Here is a 20,137-nt window from a genome sequence, read left to right as displayed (position 1 = left end):
CTTGTTCTGTATTCAATTTCCGTCACTACCCCGACTTCGGAAATGTATTAAAAAATAAAAGACGTACAAAAAAGTTGCTTATCTAACTCAATTGAGAAATAGAACACTATGTATTTTGATTGATAATGTTTTACATTTTTGATGATCTTTCAACCGATCTAAAAGGCTGTTTGATATTCTTTGTCAGGCGAAATGTCACACTTTCATCGGTTGAATACATTTTTACAAAACATTAACTCCATTTCATGATGACATGAAAAATATATTTTATTAATGGGGGAGGAATCTCTTGTAAGAATATATGATTTCCCTCCCAGTTTCTTAGTACTTTTAACACTAGGCTTATATCCCAAATGGCACCCTATTCCCTACATGGTGCTCTACTTTTCACCAGAACAATATGAGCCCTCGTCAAAAGTAGTGCACTATAAAGGGAATAGGGTGCCTATTCCACCTGGCGGAAAACCTTTAACACTACATCAACGGTGCGATAGCCTTCGTGTCTCACCTCAGTGGGATTCTACTCAGTGCATGAAAGCATTTGCAAAATGTCAATAAGAACACAGTAAATGATCTACAAATCCTGGGGAGAAGCAGCTTCTGTCAAGTCAATACTTGCTGTTGTGTTGATTAATCGTCTTGCAGCGCTCTCTCTCCCAGTAGCCTATAATTTATGTAGAAGAGAAACAAGACCTTTGTTGATCCATGGCCCGCCAGATATCAGAGTGCACAGTGAGAAAATGTAATTACGGCGAAGATCTGCCACACTTTCTCAAAATTGCGGGGGCCTCATTTATTTATTAATCTTATTTTTTTATTGATTGAATTTTGTTTTCTAATTTCAGGCGATAGGATCTTTGTGTTATTACGTCGTTAAAATGTTCCTGAATCAGTTTGGCCGTGACTTATTCTGTGGAATGCAATCAGTTCGGGGAGGTAGGGCCATGAATTTGGCATGAATTTCTTCTCCCTTTTTTGGGCTTCATATTCTTCAAGCTGTCTTGAAATGCACATCAAGTTAACATAATTAGCCCGTGATTGCGCAATCATTGACAATTATTGTGCCCTTTTCATGAATCATTATACAATGCCAATTAATTGCATATGCTAATTGTCATCATTTAGATACTTTACATTCCTTCAAGTAACATGTCACATTCAAAGACACCTGTGGTGGGTGTAATAATAGCTAATTGCTGGTTTTTCACAGTTTCACTGCTGTGGTATGCATAACATTTCTCACCTAAGCACATACACATCTAAAGCCTTGCCATCTAGAGAGGCACAGTACTGTATGTTTTCTCGACCCAACATTACTCAACCGGGGGAAGGTACATAATTCCCTAGGTACTGATCTAGGATCAGCATCATAATCCCCAATCCTAACCTTAACCATTAGTGGGGGAAATGCAAAACTGACCCAAGATCAGCATCTAGGGGCAACTTCACTATGTTCCACATTACTCAATGGAGCTGTCAAAACAAGTCCATTGTCCACTTTGAGTGCATACTTCATACAAAATGTGTGGTAATGAATTGAGGACAGCCATAAGGTTACTAAGGCTACCCATTTTTAAATGTGACCACATCAACGTTTTGGATTGTGGAGGGGAAGTGGTGCATTGGATCTAGACCGCTTGAAAGAGAAAAGCTACTTTGGCTATAAAAGATGCACAGGCTCTTGGAAATAGTCAGTGGTCCAAAAAATATGGTGTCAAATAGCTTATACCTTTAATTTGTTTTAAATATCTTTGGTAGGTTTAACCTTTTTTATTTTGTTGATAGGACATTGAAGAGGAGACGGCAAAGGTAGAAGAATTTGCGAGTCAGAAGGGCTGGACCACACAGGCCAACTTTAAACCTATCTGCACATTAGGAAACAATAAATAAAAGTCTCAACCAACACAAACATTATTCCTCAATAGGTTATGTTTGACTCATATTTAACATTATTCCTCAATAGGTTATGTTTGACTCATATTTGACATTATTCCTCAATAGGTTATGTTTGACTAATATTTGACATTATTCCCCAATAGGTTATGTTTGACTAATATTTGACATTATTCCTCAATAGGTTATGTTTGACTAATATTTGACATTATTCCTCAATAGGTTATGTTTGACTCATATTTGACATTATTCCTCAATAGGTTATGTTTGACTCATATTTGACATTATTCCTCAATAGGTTATGTTTGACTCGTTTTTAACACTATTCCTCAATAGGTTATGTTTGACTCGTATTTAACACTATTCCTCAATAGGTTATGTTTGACTCATATTTGACATTATTCCTCAATAGGTTATGTTTGACTCATATTTGACATTATTCCTCAATAGGTTATGTTTGATTCATATTTGACATTATTCCTCAATAGGTTGTTTGACTAATATTTGACATTATTCCTCAATAGGTTATGTTTGATTCATATTTGACATTATTCCTCAATAGGTTGTTTGACTAATATTTGAGAATGCAACCCAATTGAGAAGCAGCAGCATTCCTCTATATCCTATGCAAAACTTATATTGAAAATGCTGTGATTTATTTAAATTTATACCAGTAGTGTCAAACATTTTCACATTTTCACATTCCTCACAACTCAGCTACACTGTATACGTAATGAAGTATTTGATGTTTTCCTCCATTGGAGTTTGCCGTGGAAGGCCCATAATTGAATATTCACTATTAATTTACTGACATATGTTTTCCAAATGCACATGTTTTCTTCTTCAACATCTGTCTTTATAGAAGTAATATCAAGGGAGGAACTTTGTTGATAATTACACTGATAACTCATCTGTGAGAGGCTCTGGAAAGGATGAAAGACCCCCAAGGCTTCCCTCAGTACCCTACATGACCAGAAGAGTGTTACAGGAATAACATGGCAGTTGCTGTTCAAACCTACAAACACACCCCACCAACATCGTCTCTTCCTGAGCCACGGACACTCATTAGCTAAGTAAGCCAATAAAAAAAAGGAGAGGAAAGAAAAACACCTGTTAATGCATCGCTAAGATAATTACCTGCAGATAATGATCAGACTGGAAGATGGCAAAGAAAAGTAGTTTAAGGACTCAATTACCGACGTTATGAAACGCGAGATCAAACTTAAAAGATGGATAATAATTCAGTAACTGGAAGGAAATAATCAGAGTTTGTGGTGTGTGTGGCAGTTGTGTACGTAAGGGAGGAGAACAAAGGTCTGGTGTTGTCTGGCTCCGTGGTTGTCCCTCTGGAGACTGGAGTCACAAAATGTCACAGGCTGATTTCCCATGGACAAAAGCCTGCCTTCCTCTCAGCCTTTTATTAATTACAAAAAAGTGGCAAATAACATAGGCCAATCAATTCTGTCTGACAATCGCTTATGTGAAAGGTCTCATCTGTCGATCAGTGGTTATGGAATTTGTTTTAAGAGAGTTTGAAGGGTCACAGAGACCTCTTGGGAGGGCAGGAGCAATCCTCTGGAGTTCTTCTGTGTTATTTCGATCCTGGTTATTTCGATCCTGTTAGTACCGCATTTGTCATAGGTTATATAGGCAATGAGAGGGATGTGTCATTCATGTTCAATGCACTGTACACAGAATCAAGACCCACTGGAAACAAGCAAATATATATATTTTTAAATTGCCATGTACAATTTCAGATGTCTGACTACTTAATGTTGACGTCCCATAACCTTGTTTAGTACAGTGTCCATAACAGACAGCCTGAGACTGAGGCTAATTAATAATTTACCAACATTAGTAGTAGTTAGTATAGTAGTGATTGATAGTGTGAATTTATACAACATCAATTCAACTACATTATTCAATCGTAGTTAGACTGGAGTGAACGTTTTGACCCAAATGTGTTACTCTTTTCAGTTTTTGTTCCTTCATAGTTTTCACTCTTATCTTCCACTGCTTCCAATACTCTGACTTTATCTGATTTTCTGACTTTGTAAGGAACCTGAGTCAATCTCAAGTAAGCTTTTCCATATGAGTACGGATTCTACCTCAATTAACTTCAATAGTTCTTTGTTGAAACAATCGTGTTGAGATGTTCCTTGTAGACAAATGCAACTTTGAGCTCGTCCTAATACATGACTTATAGCTGTGGATCAGTTAGCCACAAGTTCATCTCTTCACAGCAACAATACACTGTTATCACTTTCATAGTGTGTAATGTTTCCTCTGGAAACATCAGCAGATAGAAGAGATGTGAAAATAATTGTGACTGTTTTAATTTCTTCCAGAGCAAAGTTAATCAATGGGAGTGCATGAGGTGCCGTTTAAAAATATAATTGTGAAATTAATTTGAATAAATTAAATGATTTGGTATGACTTAAAGGTGATTTGGACATTTATTTTTAACAGGCTGCACATGCCCCTTTTCCACTCCCATTGATTTTATCTAGCAGTGGCTAAAGTTAGTTGTGGATGTCTAAAGAACTGAACCATGGACTACAGTTTCTCCCGGCCCATAGACTACTTTCAGGGTGAGGAACCTAACATCAAGTGGTAAAATATTTATTTCCCTTTAAAGTAACTGTCCAGTGTTTAGATTTCTATTAAATATGACCTATAATTAATTACAAATTGGGTTAAATAGTTTTCCTTCCCAATTTCAAAAAAATTAAGTATGTTAAAAAGCAGCTTTTTTTGTGTCGGAGGTGTGTCGGTGTACCCCAATGACAATGGTGTGGGCGTATAGCAGTCATTAAAAATATTCAATGCTGATTGGCTGGCTCATCCTCCTCAATCATCCTCTACGAGGAAGTAGTATTTTTTTATGGACTATTTGAGACAAGTTTGAGGTGGTGTTTTTTTTCTCTCCAATTTATGCTTTTTGGCCTCAAATGAGTACAGAATGAGTCAACACATTATTTGGGAATGCGATAACAGAATTTGGACTTTTAAAAGTGAGATTTTCACTTTAGACACACAGTTCAACAATGGAAAATGTATCTGCTTGAAAATATTTTGGTTATAGTGACACCTTGATTGGAGATATTCATCAGTTTTGCTGGATCCCAATAGAGAGATACAAAGAGGAGCAGGAGAGAATGATGCAGAACTAATCCACAAGACAGCAACTGTACTGCTTTTGCAGTTCTACAATTGCAGCCAGGCTCCGGGGATGGAATGCAAATAGATATTTTTTTCTGCACGCAGGAATTATGCTGGACTCTCATCGACATACATACACTATACTGTTTATATTTGTTTGAGTAGCTTTTTCCAAATCAAATGCAAGCAGCCACAGTCCTCAAAGCAAACAGGCTTGAGTGAGCATCTCCAAATATGTGCTCATCCAGTATGATTCCCCTAGCAGTTCTGTCTGCTAGGAGATTCAGGCTCATTGCAGGTTCAAAGTTGGACCCCTGGTAAACAGTGGAGCTGTAGGAGGAGGTGCAGGATGATTTAAGATGGGAGTTGAGTTGGCTCGTAAACACAGCTCCAACCAACACACATTTGGAAAAGACTGAATCCATGAGAGGATTCCTTACGATTTCATATTTCAGTACCACAAGGATGTGTGTTGTACTCGTTATGTTTGACCATAGCTTTATTTGAAACTCTTTTATGAGTTGGGCAGTCCCACTCCTTTTGTATCTTATGAAGAGATACTACTACAGTGTTGGAAAGACGGGGAGGATAGAAGGGTGAGTCAAAGGGCAGTTGGCTGGATCAGAACCTATGCTGACTCTGGCAGACTGTGTGCTGGGCTCAGCTGTTCTAAACGATGGACCACACAGGCCACTCCATTAGATTTTTAGCCTCATCCACTCCACCATATATAAAGATGTTTTTTTGTCACAAAATGCTAAGATTGTCTATAAAAATGACTTTGAATCTAGAGTAAGAAGAAAAAACAAGAACGTTTAGATGATTAATGTCAACCTGGACACAAGGGTAGATGTAACATAGTACACAAAAGGGTTAGATAACATACAAAGTAGGTGCAAAGTAGCTAAAAATTTGTAAGTAATTCAAAGTAGCTAATCAGCTAAAATCTTAAAGTTTGCAATGATGAGATTCAAACACGCAACCTTTGGGTTGCTAGTCATTCATGTTGTAAGCCTACCCATCCACCCCGACCAACGACCCTATTTTCCTGGATTCAAATTAACTCTAAAATGGTACCAATATAGGTTGTCCATATTAGGACAACAGTCTCACCGGGACTTGTTTGAATCTCAGCAAGATTTGCTGAAATTTAGGCTCTTTAATGATGGACAACATACTCTGTAATACGACAATAGACCATAGACCACAGCCCACTTAATTTCTCTGCTTACTGTTATTATACAAAGTCACTTCTATGGTGTGCATATAACGACAGCCTTCCTCTCTGTCATAAGGCATATGATAATCAGTCATTATGAATGGTGGTGCTGGTCATTACCAAACAGGCAGGGTATGGATGGAGGCTGCATTCAAATCTTAAAATACATTGGGAAGACATTTGGTTTATATATGACATGCTTTGTTTATATAGGGGTAATGATTTTCAGTTAGATCATCAATAAATGCCTTACTAATGACTGGAAAGTGTTACCCAACTGAGTCATCTAGTGGGAGAGGTATGCAGATCCCTGGTTGACTGTTTGTTGTATGAGCTAATGCTTCATTGTGAGGATGGTGGGGTGGCAGGTAGCCTAGTGGTTAGAGCATTGAACTAGTAAATGGAAGGTTTCTAGATCGAATCGCCCCAGCTGACAAGGTAAAAATCTGTTGTTCTGCCCCTGAACCCACTGTTCCTACACTGTCATTGTAAATAAGAATTTGACTTGCCTAGTTAAATAAAGGTAAAAGTAATATTGATTTTGCACTGAAACATACAGGCCCTGATTAGTTCATATCATATTGAGATATGCTGACCAATAGTAATTCTCTAATGAAGTCATAGTACAGTAGGACCTCATAGACACAAATCTTAATGTAACAGATTGATCACTCAACTGTCCTGGCAATATCAAACTGAGATATGTAAAAGAAAACACGTCTAAATATGCAATTAATATATTTTTTAAAGGTTGATGTGTTTTTAAGTGAAATTCAAAGTTACAGACATGTCTGTGTTCCGAACAACCTCCATTCCCGACAACTCCGAGTGCATATCTTCAAGATCCTACTATAGTTAATATTAACTATTTGGTTTGCTAACCACCTTCAGTGTTTACTCTTAAACAGACCCACATAATCATCACTTTTCAAGCTAAATAGTACCATTTGATACAGAACAGTGTCTCACTAAAAACGGTGGGCACTGAGTAATTGTAACCACAGAAGCGACAGACAGAAAAAAGTAACTTTATCTTTATCCCTGTCATTCAGTAGTCAAATCACAGTACACAAAAATGCTGGATTTACAGAGCTCCAGTGTAAACAACACAATATCAGCTAAGTATGGCAAGCCACGAAAATGAGAACGGCTCCGGCAGCAATAACACTGTATTTGGCTCCACAGCTATCTGCTCACACACACACGATCAAGCTGCAAGTGTCACACATTGAATGGGAAAGTACAGATGTTAATGTCCTTGACCATAAGAAAGAAACCAACAGTTTGTGAGTGAACAAAGCATTTGATACGTTAGCTCAAGTGAAGTAGTACAACAGTATGACACATCCACTTCTCCATGCATTTATCTGTGACCTGTGACTCAGTAGTGAACTTTCACAAGGCATACATCAAAAAGGCAAAACATCTCCGTTAGTCCAAAGTAAAGGAGCAAAATATAGAATATACTTAGATAACCAAAATCTATAATCCATTGAGTATTAAAGTAGTCCAGGTGTAAAGATATTAGACCTGCAGGTCAGTCCTTCGGTCAGTTGGCAAGGTGTTCCTTTTCATTACATAGCCTGCCGCTCCCTCCATCTTTCCTCAGAGGTTTCATTATTCATCTAAGGTTTTTTTATCCCGCAGATACAAGAAATGCCTCTGGCAGTTTTTAACAATACCCCTTTGTGCTTCAAACCCCAACCGGGCAGCTGAACATAGTCCCAACAGTTTGTCTTTTTAGATGATAAACATAAACTTTTTTACAATTCTGGAATTATTCCACACAGATGTGTGAATAATGCCTACATCTCCACGTTTTGAGGAAGTCCACTAGTCGAAACAGAATAGGGGTCAACAGCAGAGCAATGTTCATTGTAAAAGTGGACATTGATAGTCATCTTTTTTCGACCAATTGTGGCTCTCAAGGTTATGATGTTCTTTTAATGTTTTTTTTGTTGATGAGATTGTTTCAAGGAGAATACCCAAGTAATCCAAAGAACATGTACTGTGTGTCTGTGAAAAGTATTGTACGTACAGTGTCCATATAAGGAGAGGACCAGAGTACAAACCAAACAAAAATATAGCACTGTACACCGATCAGGCAGTGTTCCTCAGAGTGTCCAAAGGTGCTATCCTCGACCCATCCTGTCCAATCAATCCATACTGTAGCTCCTTCTGCCATTACACATGGGTCTGCATGCGTTTCTGCAGCGGCCGCGTCAGGTCTGAGTTCTGCGAGGACGACTGCGAGTAGTGGGAGGAGGAGGAGGCGGCCGAGGCCTTGCTGTCCTTGTCAAACTGCACGTAGCCGTCCTGTTTGCTGTAGCTGCTCACGCTGCTGTCGCACTGCGTGTCGATGAAGGAGCTGGAGTCACTGAGCGAGCCCCTCTGGAACTCACGCTCGCACAGCTCGATGGAGCTACTGCCCATGCCTAGCACGAAACGCTGGCTGTAGTCGTACAGGCGGTTGGGCCCGGCACCTAGCGTGCTGTAGATGTTGGTGAAAGACATGCCTGTTGGCACGCGTTGCTTGCCCATGGTGGCTGAAGAGGAAGCTGAAGGGTTCCGGACTTCTGCGCCGCCGGTCTGGCTGGGGGCCATTGACATAGTCGGGGTGCCATGGTGCTCCTTGAAGGTATTGACGCTGTAGTAGCCATTTGTTGGATCCTTGTGGAGGAGACGGGGCAAAGACATAAACAGATGTGTTAATGTTAGGATAGGAGACATAAAATGGAAGGCATGTCAGTGCAGTGCAGTTACTGTTTTGGTAGTTGTTATTGTGATCAAATCGATAACTTACTGAAAGATTAATGATTACAGTTTGAAAGAGGCACATCTGTTTCTTTATCTGTGTCATCATCAGTCAAACAGAGGAAATGTCAAACAGCACCATCTAATTTCTTCATTTTCTCTTTTGATGATCCAGACATCTGCTCTCATTTGAACAGGAGAGAGTTATGTTTCTATTATAAATAGCTTACATGTACTTAAAGATGAAATATAAATAATCAGAGGCACCATCTATAGTGCCTTCAGAAAGTATTCACACCCCTTGGATTTTTACACATTTTGTTGTGTTAAATTGATTAAATTTAGATATTGTGACACTGATCTACACATAATACCCGACAACATAATTTATTTTTACAAATTAATAAAACATTTAAAGCTGAAATGTCTTGAGTCAATTATTCAACCCCTTTGTTATGGCAAGTCTAAATATGTTGAGGAGTAAATATTTGCTTAACATGTCACATTAAAAGTTGCATGGACTCACTTTGTGTGTAATAATAGAGGTTAACATGATTTTGTTTATGATTACCCCATCTCTGTAACCCCACACATACAGTTAATTGTAAGGTCCCCAAGCTAAGTAGTGCATTTTATGGACAGATTCAACCACATATACCAGGGAGGTTTTCCAATGCCTCACAAAGAAGAGCACCTATTAGTAGAGGAGTAAAAATTAAAACAGACACTGAATATCCCTTTGAGCATAGTCGAGTTATTAATTATGCTTTGGATGGTGTATCAATACACCCAGTCAATACAAAAATACAGGCATCCTTCCTAACTCAGTTGCCATAGAGGAAGAAAACCGCTTAATATGACCAAATTCATATCTAAATCAACAGCTATTTATTAGAATGATGGAACATCGAAGAAACAGGCTGATGTGTGCGACATGTGAAAAATAGATAACATGCTTTCGGGGTGTGAAATAGTCATCTCCCACTAACACAAAGAAATCCTCTTATCAGCTAATTAAATAGCCTTAATGATTCCACATGTGGGAGCAGCATATGTTGGATAATTGCAAAGCTAGTTCATTTTCAGTCACAACCTACGTGTGTAAAGATATTTTTTTCTCTCTATGCTACTCCATTTCCTTTCTTGAAATGAACAGATTGTTAGATTCCGAGAGAAGGGAGAAAGACTTTGCCTGCCAACATTCAAATGGATAAAACACAAAATTTGCTGTCAGAGCAAGCAGACATCTTTGTCTGTACTTGTGGCTGGAGGCTATTACAAAGAACTCTATTAGTGATGGCAAGACAGAAAGGGTAGGTCCTTCAAGCAGCGGAATCTCAAGGGTGGGAATTGAATTCGCAGGATGACATCAGGAAGAGGAAGCTCTATGAGAATATACTGTATATTAGCGGTTCACATCTGACCGGAGAGATGGAGAAGGTAACACATCTGACCTGAGAGATGGAGAAGGGGTCGCCTCACAGATAAGAGTCAGAGTCAAAGATCAAAGATGTCATGGAAATTAAGCCTTTGAATGTGAACGTGTAAGTCTGGCTTCCTAGAAGTTCCAATATCCCAAATTATATTTACATATCAGTGCTTAAAGGGATAGTTAATCTAAAACAAGGGATTGAGTGTGGCGCCGACAGACTTTGATGGTTTACTTTGATGGTCTATACTTTGCAGTATTATTATTATTATTATTATTGTTATTTCTTACATTACTAGCCCAGAACGTTTTTTGTGAACTTTTGGATATCAGAGCAACGGTAACTCACCAGCATTCCGACCAGAAAAACGACTTTCCCAAACTGGATCTGTTGTTCGTACACTTCAAGGCAATTTAACTTCTTTGATATAGGGGGCAGCATTTTCACATTTGGATGAATTGCGTGCCCATAGTGAACTGCCTCCTACTCTGTCATAGTTGCTAATATATGCATTTATTATTGCTATTGGATAGAAAACACTCTGAAGTTTCTAAAACTGTTTGAATGATGTTTGTGAGTATAACAGAACTCATATGGCAGGCAAAACCCTGAGAAAAAATCCAAACAGGAAGTGGGAATTCTGAGGCTGGTGGATTTTCAACCAAAATCCTATTGAAATCACAGCGAGATATGGATGTGTTTGCACTTCCTAAGGCTTCCACTAGATGTAAACAGTCTGTAGAACCTTGTCTGATGCCTCTACTATGAAGGGGGAACGAATGAGAGGGGAATTAGTCAGGTCTGCCATGACCTGACCATGCTTTGACCATGCGCGTTCACATGAGATGGATCTCTGTTCCATCGCTCATCTGAAGTCAATGTAATTCTCCAGTTGGAACGTTATTCAAGATTTATGTTAAAAACATTCTTAAGATTGATTCAATACATCGTTTGACATGTTTCTACTGACTGTTACGGAACTTTTGGACATTTCGTCAGCTTTTAGTGAACGCGCTTCCTGACTTTGGATTTGTTTACCAAACACGCTACCAAAAATAGCTATTTGGACATAATTGATGGACATTACCGAACAAAACAGACATTTATTGTGGAAGTGGGAGTCCTGGGAGTGCATTCCGACGAAGATCAACAAAGATAAGTGAAGATTTATAATGTTTTTTATGAGTTTTGTTGACTGCACAATTTGGCGGGTAACTTTATGGCTTCCTTTTGTGGCTGAACGCTGATTCCAGATTATTCAATATTGTGTTTTGCCGTAAAGCTTTTTGAAATCTGACACAGAGGTTGCATTAAGAACAAGTGTATCTTTAATTCTATGTAAAACATGTATCTTTCATCAAAGTTTATGATGAGTATTTCTGTTATTTGACGTGGCTCTCTACAATTTCTCTGGATATTTTGGAGGCATTTCTGAACATTTCTGAACATTCTGCCAATGTAAACTGAGGTTTTTGGATATAAATATGAACTTAATCGAACAAGACATATATGTATTGGGTAACATGAAGTCCTATGAGTGTCATCTGATGAAGATCATCAAAGGTTAGTGATTAATTTTATCTCTATTTGTGCTTTTTTGTGACTCCTCTCTTTGGCTTGAAAAATGGCAGAATTTTTCTGTGAGTTGGCGGTGACCTAACATAATCGTTTGTGGTGCTTTTGCTGAAAAGCCTATTTGAAATCGGACACTTTGGTGGGATTAACAAGATTACCTTTAAAATGGTATAAGATACATGTATGTTTGAGGAATTTTAATTGTGAGATTTCTGTTGTTTGAATTTGGCGCCGTGCACTTTCACTGGCTGTCGTCATATCATCCCGTTAACAGGATTGCAGCCATAAGAAGTTAACCCTCGCAAAGCTGCCGGCCCAGATGGCATCCCATCTGCGTCCTCAGAGCATGCTCAGACCAGCTGGCTGGAGTGTTTATGGACATATTCAATCTCTCTCTATCCCAGTCTGCTGTCCCCACTTGCTTTAATCTCTTGACGCTAGGGGTCAGATTTATTTTATTTTTTAAAATAACGTTCCCAAGGACTATTTCTCAGGTCCAGATCATAGAATATGCATATCATTTACAGATTAGGATTTAAAACACTCCAAAGTTTCCAGAACTGTCAAACATTTTCTGTGAGTATAACAAAACTGATTCTGCAGGCGAAAACCTGAGAAAATCTAACCCGGAAGTGTTTTTTATTTTTTTATCTGTGTTTCCTGGCCAGTCTTTCTTCCATTTAAAGGGGTATCAACCAGATTCATTTTCCAATGGCTTCCTCAGGCTGTGACCAGGCTTTAGACATAGTTTCAGGCTTTTATTTTGAAAAATGAGTGAGATTTTTCAAAAGTAGTCAGGTGTCCTCTGATTAGTTCCTGCGCGCGAGAGGGTAGCTCTCTATTTTCTTTTTCACTCTTATTGAATAGGTCCGGTTGAAATATTATTGATTATGTTTGTTAAAAACAACCTGAGGATTGATTATAAAAAACATTTGACATGTTTCTACGACCATTACGGATACGTCGAACGGAACGAGGCTTTGGTTTTCTGAACATAACGCGCAACCCAAATGGTGTTTTTTTGTTATAAAAGTAATATTTATCGAACAAAAAGAACATTTGTTGTGTAACTGGGTGTCTCGTGAGTTCAAACATTCGAAGATTATCAAAGGTAAGCGATTAATTCTATTGCTTTTTTGACTTTCGTGGCCAAGCTAACCAAGCTAATATAAGGCTAACTGTTCTAGCATTGATTGATACACTCACAAAAGCTTGGATTTCTTTCTCTGTAAAGCATATTTTCAAAATCTGACACGATAGGTGGAATAACAACAAGCTAAGCTGTGTTCTGGTATATTTCACTTGTGATTGCATTTTAGTAATATTTTGCGCCCTGCAATTCAGCGGTTGTTTAGGAAAATTATGCCGTAAAAGGGATCCGTAGCTCAGAGAAGTTAAGATGTCTACCATTGTTCCTGTACCCAAGAAAGCCAAGGTAATCAAACTAAATGACCATCGCCCCGTAGCACTCACTTCTTTCACCATGAAGTGCTTTGAGAGGCTAGTTAAGGACCATATCACCTCCACCTTAAATGACACCCTAGACCCACTTAAATTTGCATACCATCCCAATAGATCCACAGACGATGCAATCGCCATCGCACTGCACACTACCCTATCCCATCTGGAAAGGAGGAATACCTATGTAAGAATGCTGTTTATTGACTACACCTCAGCCTTCAACATCATACTATCCTCTCAGCTCATCATTAAGCTTGGGGCCCTGAGACTGAACCCCGCCCTGTGCAACTGTGTCTGGGACTATCTGACGGGCTGCACCCAGGTGGTGAAGGTAGGAAACAACACCTCCACTATGCTGATCCTCAACATAGGGTCCCATAAGGGTGTGTGCTCCACCCCCTCCTGTACTTCCTGTTCACCCATGACTGTGTGGCCACACTTGCCTCCAACTCAATCATCAAGTTTGCAGACGACACAACAGTAATAGGCCTGATTACCAACAATGATAAGACAGCTTACAGGGAGGAGGAAAATAACTTCTCCCTCAATGTCAACAAAACGAAGGAACTTATCGTGGACAGCAGAGGTAGCACACCTACATCCACATCGACGGGGCTGCAGTGGAGAAGGTGACAAGCTTAAAGTTCCTCGGCGTACATATTACTGATAATCTGAAATGGTCCACCCACACAGACAGTGCGGTGAAGAAGGCGCAACAGCAGCTCTTCAACATTAGGAGGCTGAAGAAATTTGGCTTGGCACCTAAAACCCTCACAAGCTATTACATGTGCACCATTGAGAGAATCCTGTCGGGTTGTATCACTGCCTGGTACGGCAACTGCACCACCCGCAACCGCAGGGCTCTCCAGAGGGTGGTGCGGTCTGCCCAACGAATCACCGGGGACACACTGCCTGCCCTCCAGGACACCTACAGCATCCAATGTCACAGGAAGAACAAAAAGATCATCAAGGACATCAACCACCTGAGCCACCGCCTGTTCACCCCGCTATCATCCAGAAGGCAAGGTCATTACAGGTTCATCAAAGCTGGGCCCGAGAGACTGAAAAACAGCTTCTATCTCAAGGCCATCAGACTGTTAAATAGCCATCACTAGCTGGCCTCCACCCAGTATCCTGCCCTGAACATAGTCACTGAATGTAGTCACATAGTCACTGTCACTAGCTGGCTACACCACCCGGTTACTCAAACCTGCACCTAAGAGGCTGCTGCCCTAGGCTGCTGCCCTATGGAGTAACTGGTCAAGTAAATAAAGGAACACACGTTAATAATGTTGACATACTGTTTTACTAATTTCACATGTATATACTGTATTCTAGTCGATGCCATCCTATTCAACTAATGCTGTATATATACTATTCTATCCTATGATTTCAATTCTGCTAAATATTCTATCCACATACTGTCCATAATGTCTTTAATGTCTACACATCCCATCACATATCTACAGCACCTGTCAAAAGTTTGGACACACCTACTCATTCAAGGGTTTTTCGTAATTTTTTGCTACTTTCCACATTGTAGAATAATAGTGAATACATCACAACTGTGAAATAACACATATGAATCATGTAGTAACCAAAAAAGTGTTAAACAAATCAAAACATTTTTTGTTGTTGAGATTCTTCAAAGTAGCTAACCTTTGCCTTGATGACAACTTTGCACACTCTTGTCATTCTCTCAAACAGATTCATGAGGTAGTCTCCTGGAATGCATTTCAATTACAGGTGTGCCTTGTTAAAAGTTAATTGTTGTAATTTCTTTCCTTCTTAATGTATTTGAGCCAATCAGTTGTGTTGTGACAAGGTGGGGGTGGTATACAGAAGATAGCCCCATTTGGTAAAAGATCAAGTCCATATTATGGAAAAACAGCTCAAATAAGCAAAGAGTAACGACAGACCATCATTACTTTAAGACATGCATGTCAGTCAATCCAGAAACTTTAAAGAGCTTTGAATGTCTTTTCAAGTGCAGTCGAAAAAACCATCAAGTGCTCTGATGAAACTGGGTCTCATGAGGACCGCCACAGGAAAGGAAGACGCAGAGTTACCTCTGCTGCAGAGGAGAACTTCATTAGAGTTACCAGCCTCAGCAATTGCAGCCAAATAAATGCTTCCCAGAGTTCAAGTAACAGACACATCTCAACATCCACTGTTCAGAGGAGACTGTGTGAATCAGGCCTTCATAGTTGAATTGCTACGAAGAAACCACTACTAAAGGACACCAATAATAAGAAGAGAGTTGCTTGAGCCAATAAACACGAGCAATGGACATTAGACCGGTGGAATCTGTCCGTTGGTCTGATGAGTCCAAATTTGAGATTTTTGGTTCCAACCACCTTGTCTTTGTATGACGCAGAGTAAGTGAATGGATGATCTCCGTATGTGTGGTTCCCATCGTGAAACATGGAGGAGGTGTGATGGTGTGTGGGTGCTTTACTGATGACACTGTCTGTGATTTATTTAGAATTCAAGGCAAACTTAACCAGCATGGCTACCACAGCATTCTGCAGCGATACGCCAACCCATCTGGTTTGCGTTTAGTGGGGCTATCATTTGTTTTTCAACAGGACAATGACCCCAAATACACCGGCAGGCTGTGTAAGGGCTATTTGACCAAGAAAAAGAGTTTTTCCATCGCAACTTTTTTCCCTCATTCAACTTTTTCACTCCGGACGCTTTATCTGGACATGGTTCGTCAACACCGTCAACAGCCGAAGCTAAGTAGTAACATTAACATGATGTCTTCTAATTGCAGTCGCTGTACTCATAATATACAGGAGAACGATCGCCTTACGGCGAAAATAGCTGTGCTGCAAGCCCAGCTTCAGACACAATCGTTAGGCAAGGGTAATTTCAGTGTAGGAAAGGAAGAAACAGCGTCTGTGCCACCAGTAAGTACAGATAGTAACGTTAGTATAAATCCCCCCGCACAGTCCCCGCAGCCGGACAACTTTCTCATGGCTTCTGGAGGGAAATGCTGTTGGAATGCTCAACCGGTGTCGCTCATTCAGCCGACAGAAACTTTCAACCGGTTTTCCCCATTATGTAGCGAGTCGGAGTCTGAGTCTGAGTCTTCTCTTGTCTCTACTCCTCCCGTTACGGGGTCTGAGACGCCGAAGGCTCCCACCGTTAGCTCTGACAAATTGAAAACCCTAGTCATTGGCGACTCCATTACCCGCAGTATTAGACTTAAAACGAATCACCCAGCGAGCATACACTGTTTACCAGGGGGCAGGGCTACCGACGTTAAGGCTAATCTTAAGATGGTGCTGGCTAAAGCTAAATCTGGCGAGTGTAGAGAGTATAGAGATATTGTTATCCACGTCGGCACCAACGATGTTAGGATGAAACAGTCAGAGGTCACCAAGTGCAACATAGCTTCAGCGTGTAAATCAGCTAGAAAGATGTGTCGGCATCGAGTAATTGTCTCTGGCCCCCTCCCAGTTAGGGGGAGTGACGAGCTCTACAGCAGAGTCTCAGCACTCAATCGCTGGTTGAAAACTGTTTTCTGCCCCTCCCAAAAGATAGAATTTGTAGATAATTGGCCCTCTTTCTGGGACTCACCCACAAACAGGACCAAGCCTGACCTGCTAAGGAGTGACGGACTCCATCCTACCTGGAGGGGTGCTCTCATCTTATCTACCAACATAGATAGGGCTCTAACTCCTTTAGCCCCACAATGAAATAGGGTGCAGGCCAGGCAGCAGGCTGTTAGCCAACCTGCCAGCTTAGTGGAGTCTGCCAATAGCACAGTCAGTGTAGTCAGCTCAGCCATACCCATTGAGACTGTGTCTGTGCCTCGACCTAGGTTGGGCAAAACTAAACATGGCGGTGTTCGCCTTAGCAATCTTATTAGGATAAAGACCTCCTCCATTCCTGCCATTATTGAAAGAGATCGTGATACCTCACATCTCAAAATAGGGTTACTTAATGTTAGATCCCTCACTTCAAAGGCAGTCATAGTCAATGAACTAATCACTGATCATAATCTTGATGTGATTGGCCTGACTGAAACATGGCTTAAGCCTGATGAATTTACTGTGTTAAATGAGGCCTCACCTCCTGGTTACACTAGTGACCATATCCCCCGTGCATCCCGCAAAGGCGGAGGTGTTGCTAACATCTACGATAGCAAATTTCAATTTACAAAAAAAAAAATGGCGTTTTTGTCTTTTGAGCTTCTAGTCATGAAATCTATGCAGCCTACTCAATCACTTTTTATAGCTACTGTTTACAGGCCTCCTGGGCCATATACAGCGTTCCTCTCTGAGTTTCCTGAATTCCTATCAGACCTTGTAGTCATAGCAGATCATATTCTAATTTTTGGTGATTTTAATATTCACATGGAGAAGTCCACAGACCCACTCCAAAAGTCTTTCGGAGCCATCATCGACTCAGTGGGTTTTGTCCAACATGTCTCTGGACCTACTCACTGCCACAGTCATACTCTGGACCTAGTTTTGTCCCATGGAATAAATGTTGTAGATCTTAAAGTTTTTCCACATAATCCTGGACTATCGGACCACCATTTTATTACGTTTGCAATCGCAACAAATAATCTGCTCAGACCCCAACCAAGGAGCATCAAGAGTCGTGCTATAAATTCTCAGACAACACAAAAATTCCTTGATGCCCTTCCAGACTCCTTCTGCCTACCCAAGGACGTCAGAGGACAAAAATCAGTTAACCACTTAACTGAGGAACTCAATTTAACCTTGCGCAATACCCTAGATGCAGTTGCACCCCTAAAAACGAAAAACATTTGTCATAAGAAACTAGCTCCCTGGTATACAGAAAATACCCGAGCTTTGAAGCAAGCTTCCAGGAAATTGGAACGGAAATGGCGCCACACAAAACTGGAAGTCTTCCGACTAGCTTGGAAAGACAGTACCGTGCAGTACCGAAGAGCCCTCACTGCTGCTCGATCATCCTACTTTTCCAACTTAATCGAGGAAAATAAGAACAATCCAAAATTTCTTTTTGATACTGTTGCAAAGCTAACTAAAAAGCAGCATTCCCCAAGAGAGGATGGCTTTCACTTCAGCAGTAATAAATTCATGAACTTCTTTGAGGAAAAGATCATGACCATTAGAAAGCAAATTACAGACTCCTCTTTGAATCTGCGTATTCCTCCAGGGCTTAGCTGTCCTGGATCTGCACAGCTCTGCGAGGGCCTGGGATCGGGAGAGACACTTAAGTGTTTTAGTACTATATCTCTTGACACAATGATGAAAATAATCATGGCCTCTAAACCTTCAAGCTGCATACTGGATCCTATTCCTACTAAACTGCTGAAGGAGCTGCTTCCTGTGCTTGGCCCTCCTATGTTGAACATAATAAACAGCTCTCTATCCACCGGATGTGTACCAAACTCACTAAAAGTGGCAGTGATAAAGCCTCTCTTGAAAAAGCCAAACCTTGACCCGGAAAATATAAAAAACTATCGGCCTATATCGAATCTTCCATTCCTCTCAAAAATTTTAGAAAAAGCTGTTGCGCAGCAACTCACTGCCTTTCTGAAGACAAACAATGTATACGAAATGCTTCAGTCTGGTTTTAGACCCCATCATAGCACTGAGACTGCACTTGTGAAGGTGGTAAATGACCTTTTAATGGCGTCAGACCGAGGCTCTGCATCTGTCCTCGTGCTACTAGATCTTAGTGCTGCCTTTGACACCATCGATCACCACATTCTTTTGGAGAGACTGGAAACCCAAATTGGTCTACACGGACAAGTTCTGGCCTGGTTTAGATCTTACCTGTCGGAAAGATATCAGTTTGTCTCTGTGAATGGTCTGTCCTCTGACAAATCAACTGTACATTTCGGTGTTCCTCAAGGTTCCGTTTTAGGACCACTATTGTTTTCACTATATATTTTACCTCTTGGGGATGTTATTCGAAAACATAATGTTAACTTTCACTGCTATGCGGATGACACACAGCTGTACATTTCAATGAAACATGGTGAAGCCCCAAAATTGCCCTCGCTAGAAGCCTGTGTTTCAGACATAAGGAAGTGGATGGCTGAAAACTTTCTACTTTTAAACTCGGACAAAACAGAGATGCTTGTTCTAGGTCCCAAGAAACAAAGAGATCTTCTGTTAAATCTGACAATTCATCTTGATGGTTGTAAAGTCGTCTCAAATAAAACTGTGAAGGACCTCGGCGTTACTCTTGACCCTGATCTCTCTTTTGACGAACATATCAAGACTGTTTCAAGGACAGCTTTTTTCCATCTACGTAACATTGCAAAAATCAGAAATTTTCTGTCCAAAACTGATGCAGAAAAATTAATCCATGCATTTGTTACTTCTAGGTTAGACTACTGCAATGCTCTACTTTCCGGCTACCCGGATAAAGCACTAAATAAACTTCAGTTAGTGCTAAATACGGCTGCTAGAATCCTGACTAGAACCAAGAAATTTGATCATATTACTCCAGTGCTAGCTTCCCTACACTGGCTTCCTGTTAAGGCAAGGGCTGATTTCAAGGTTTTACTGTTAACCTATAAAGCGTTACATGGGCTTGCTCCTACCTATCTTTCCGAGTTGGTCCTGCCGTACATACCTACACGTACGCTACGGTCACAAGACGCAGGCCTCCTAATTGTCCCTAAAATTTC

At 40.3% G+C, this 20,137-nt stretch overlaps 1 protein-coding gene across 4 annotated transcripts in view; it reads right to left on the bottom strand.

The window, feature by feature from the left end:
* Window positions 1–7,286: 7,286 nt before the first annotated feature.
* kirrel3a (kirre like nephrin family adhesion molecule 3a) overlaps window positions 7,287–20,137 on the bottom strand; it is a 289,865-nt gene continuing 277,014 nt past the window's right edge. For all 4 annotated transcript variants that reach the window (XM_055941855.1, XM_055941857.1, XM_055941856.1 and 1 more), the window contains one exon: window positions 7,287–8,944. In XM_055941855.1, coding sequence (XP_055797830.1) covers window positions 8,459–8,944 — 486 coding nt within the window. In that variant the 3' untranslated portion in view covers window positions 7,287–8,458. The remainder of the gene's footprint in view (window positions 8,945–20,137) is intronic.

This window comes from Salvelinus fontinalis, chromosome 13 (assembly GCF_029448725.1).
Source record: "Salvelinus fontinalis isolate EN_2023a chromosome 13, ASM2944872v1, whole genome shotgun sequence".
NCBI classification, from domain to species: domain Eukaryota; kingdom Metazoa; phylum Chordata; class Actinopteri; order Salmoniformes; family Salmonidae; genus Salvelinus; species Salvelinus fontinalis.
The sequence above is the reverse complement of the archived record's forward strand: the minus strand, read 5'-3'. Positions and strand labels throughout refer to the sequence as shown.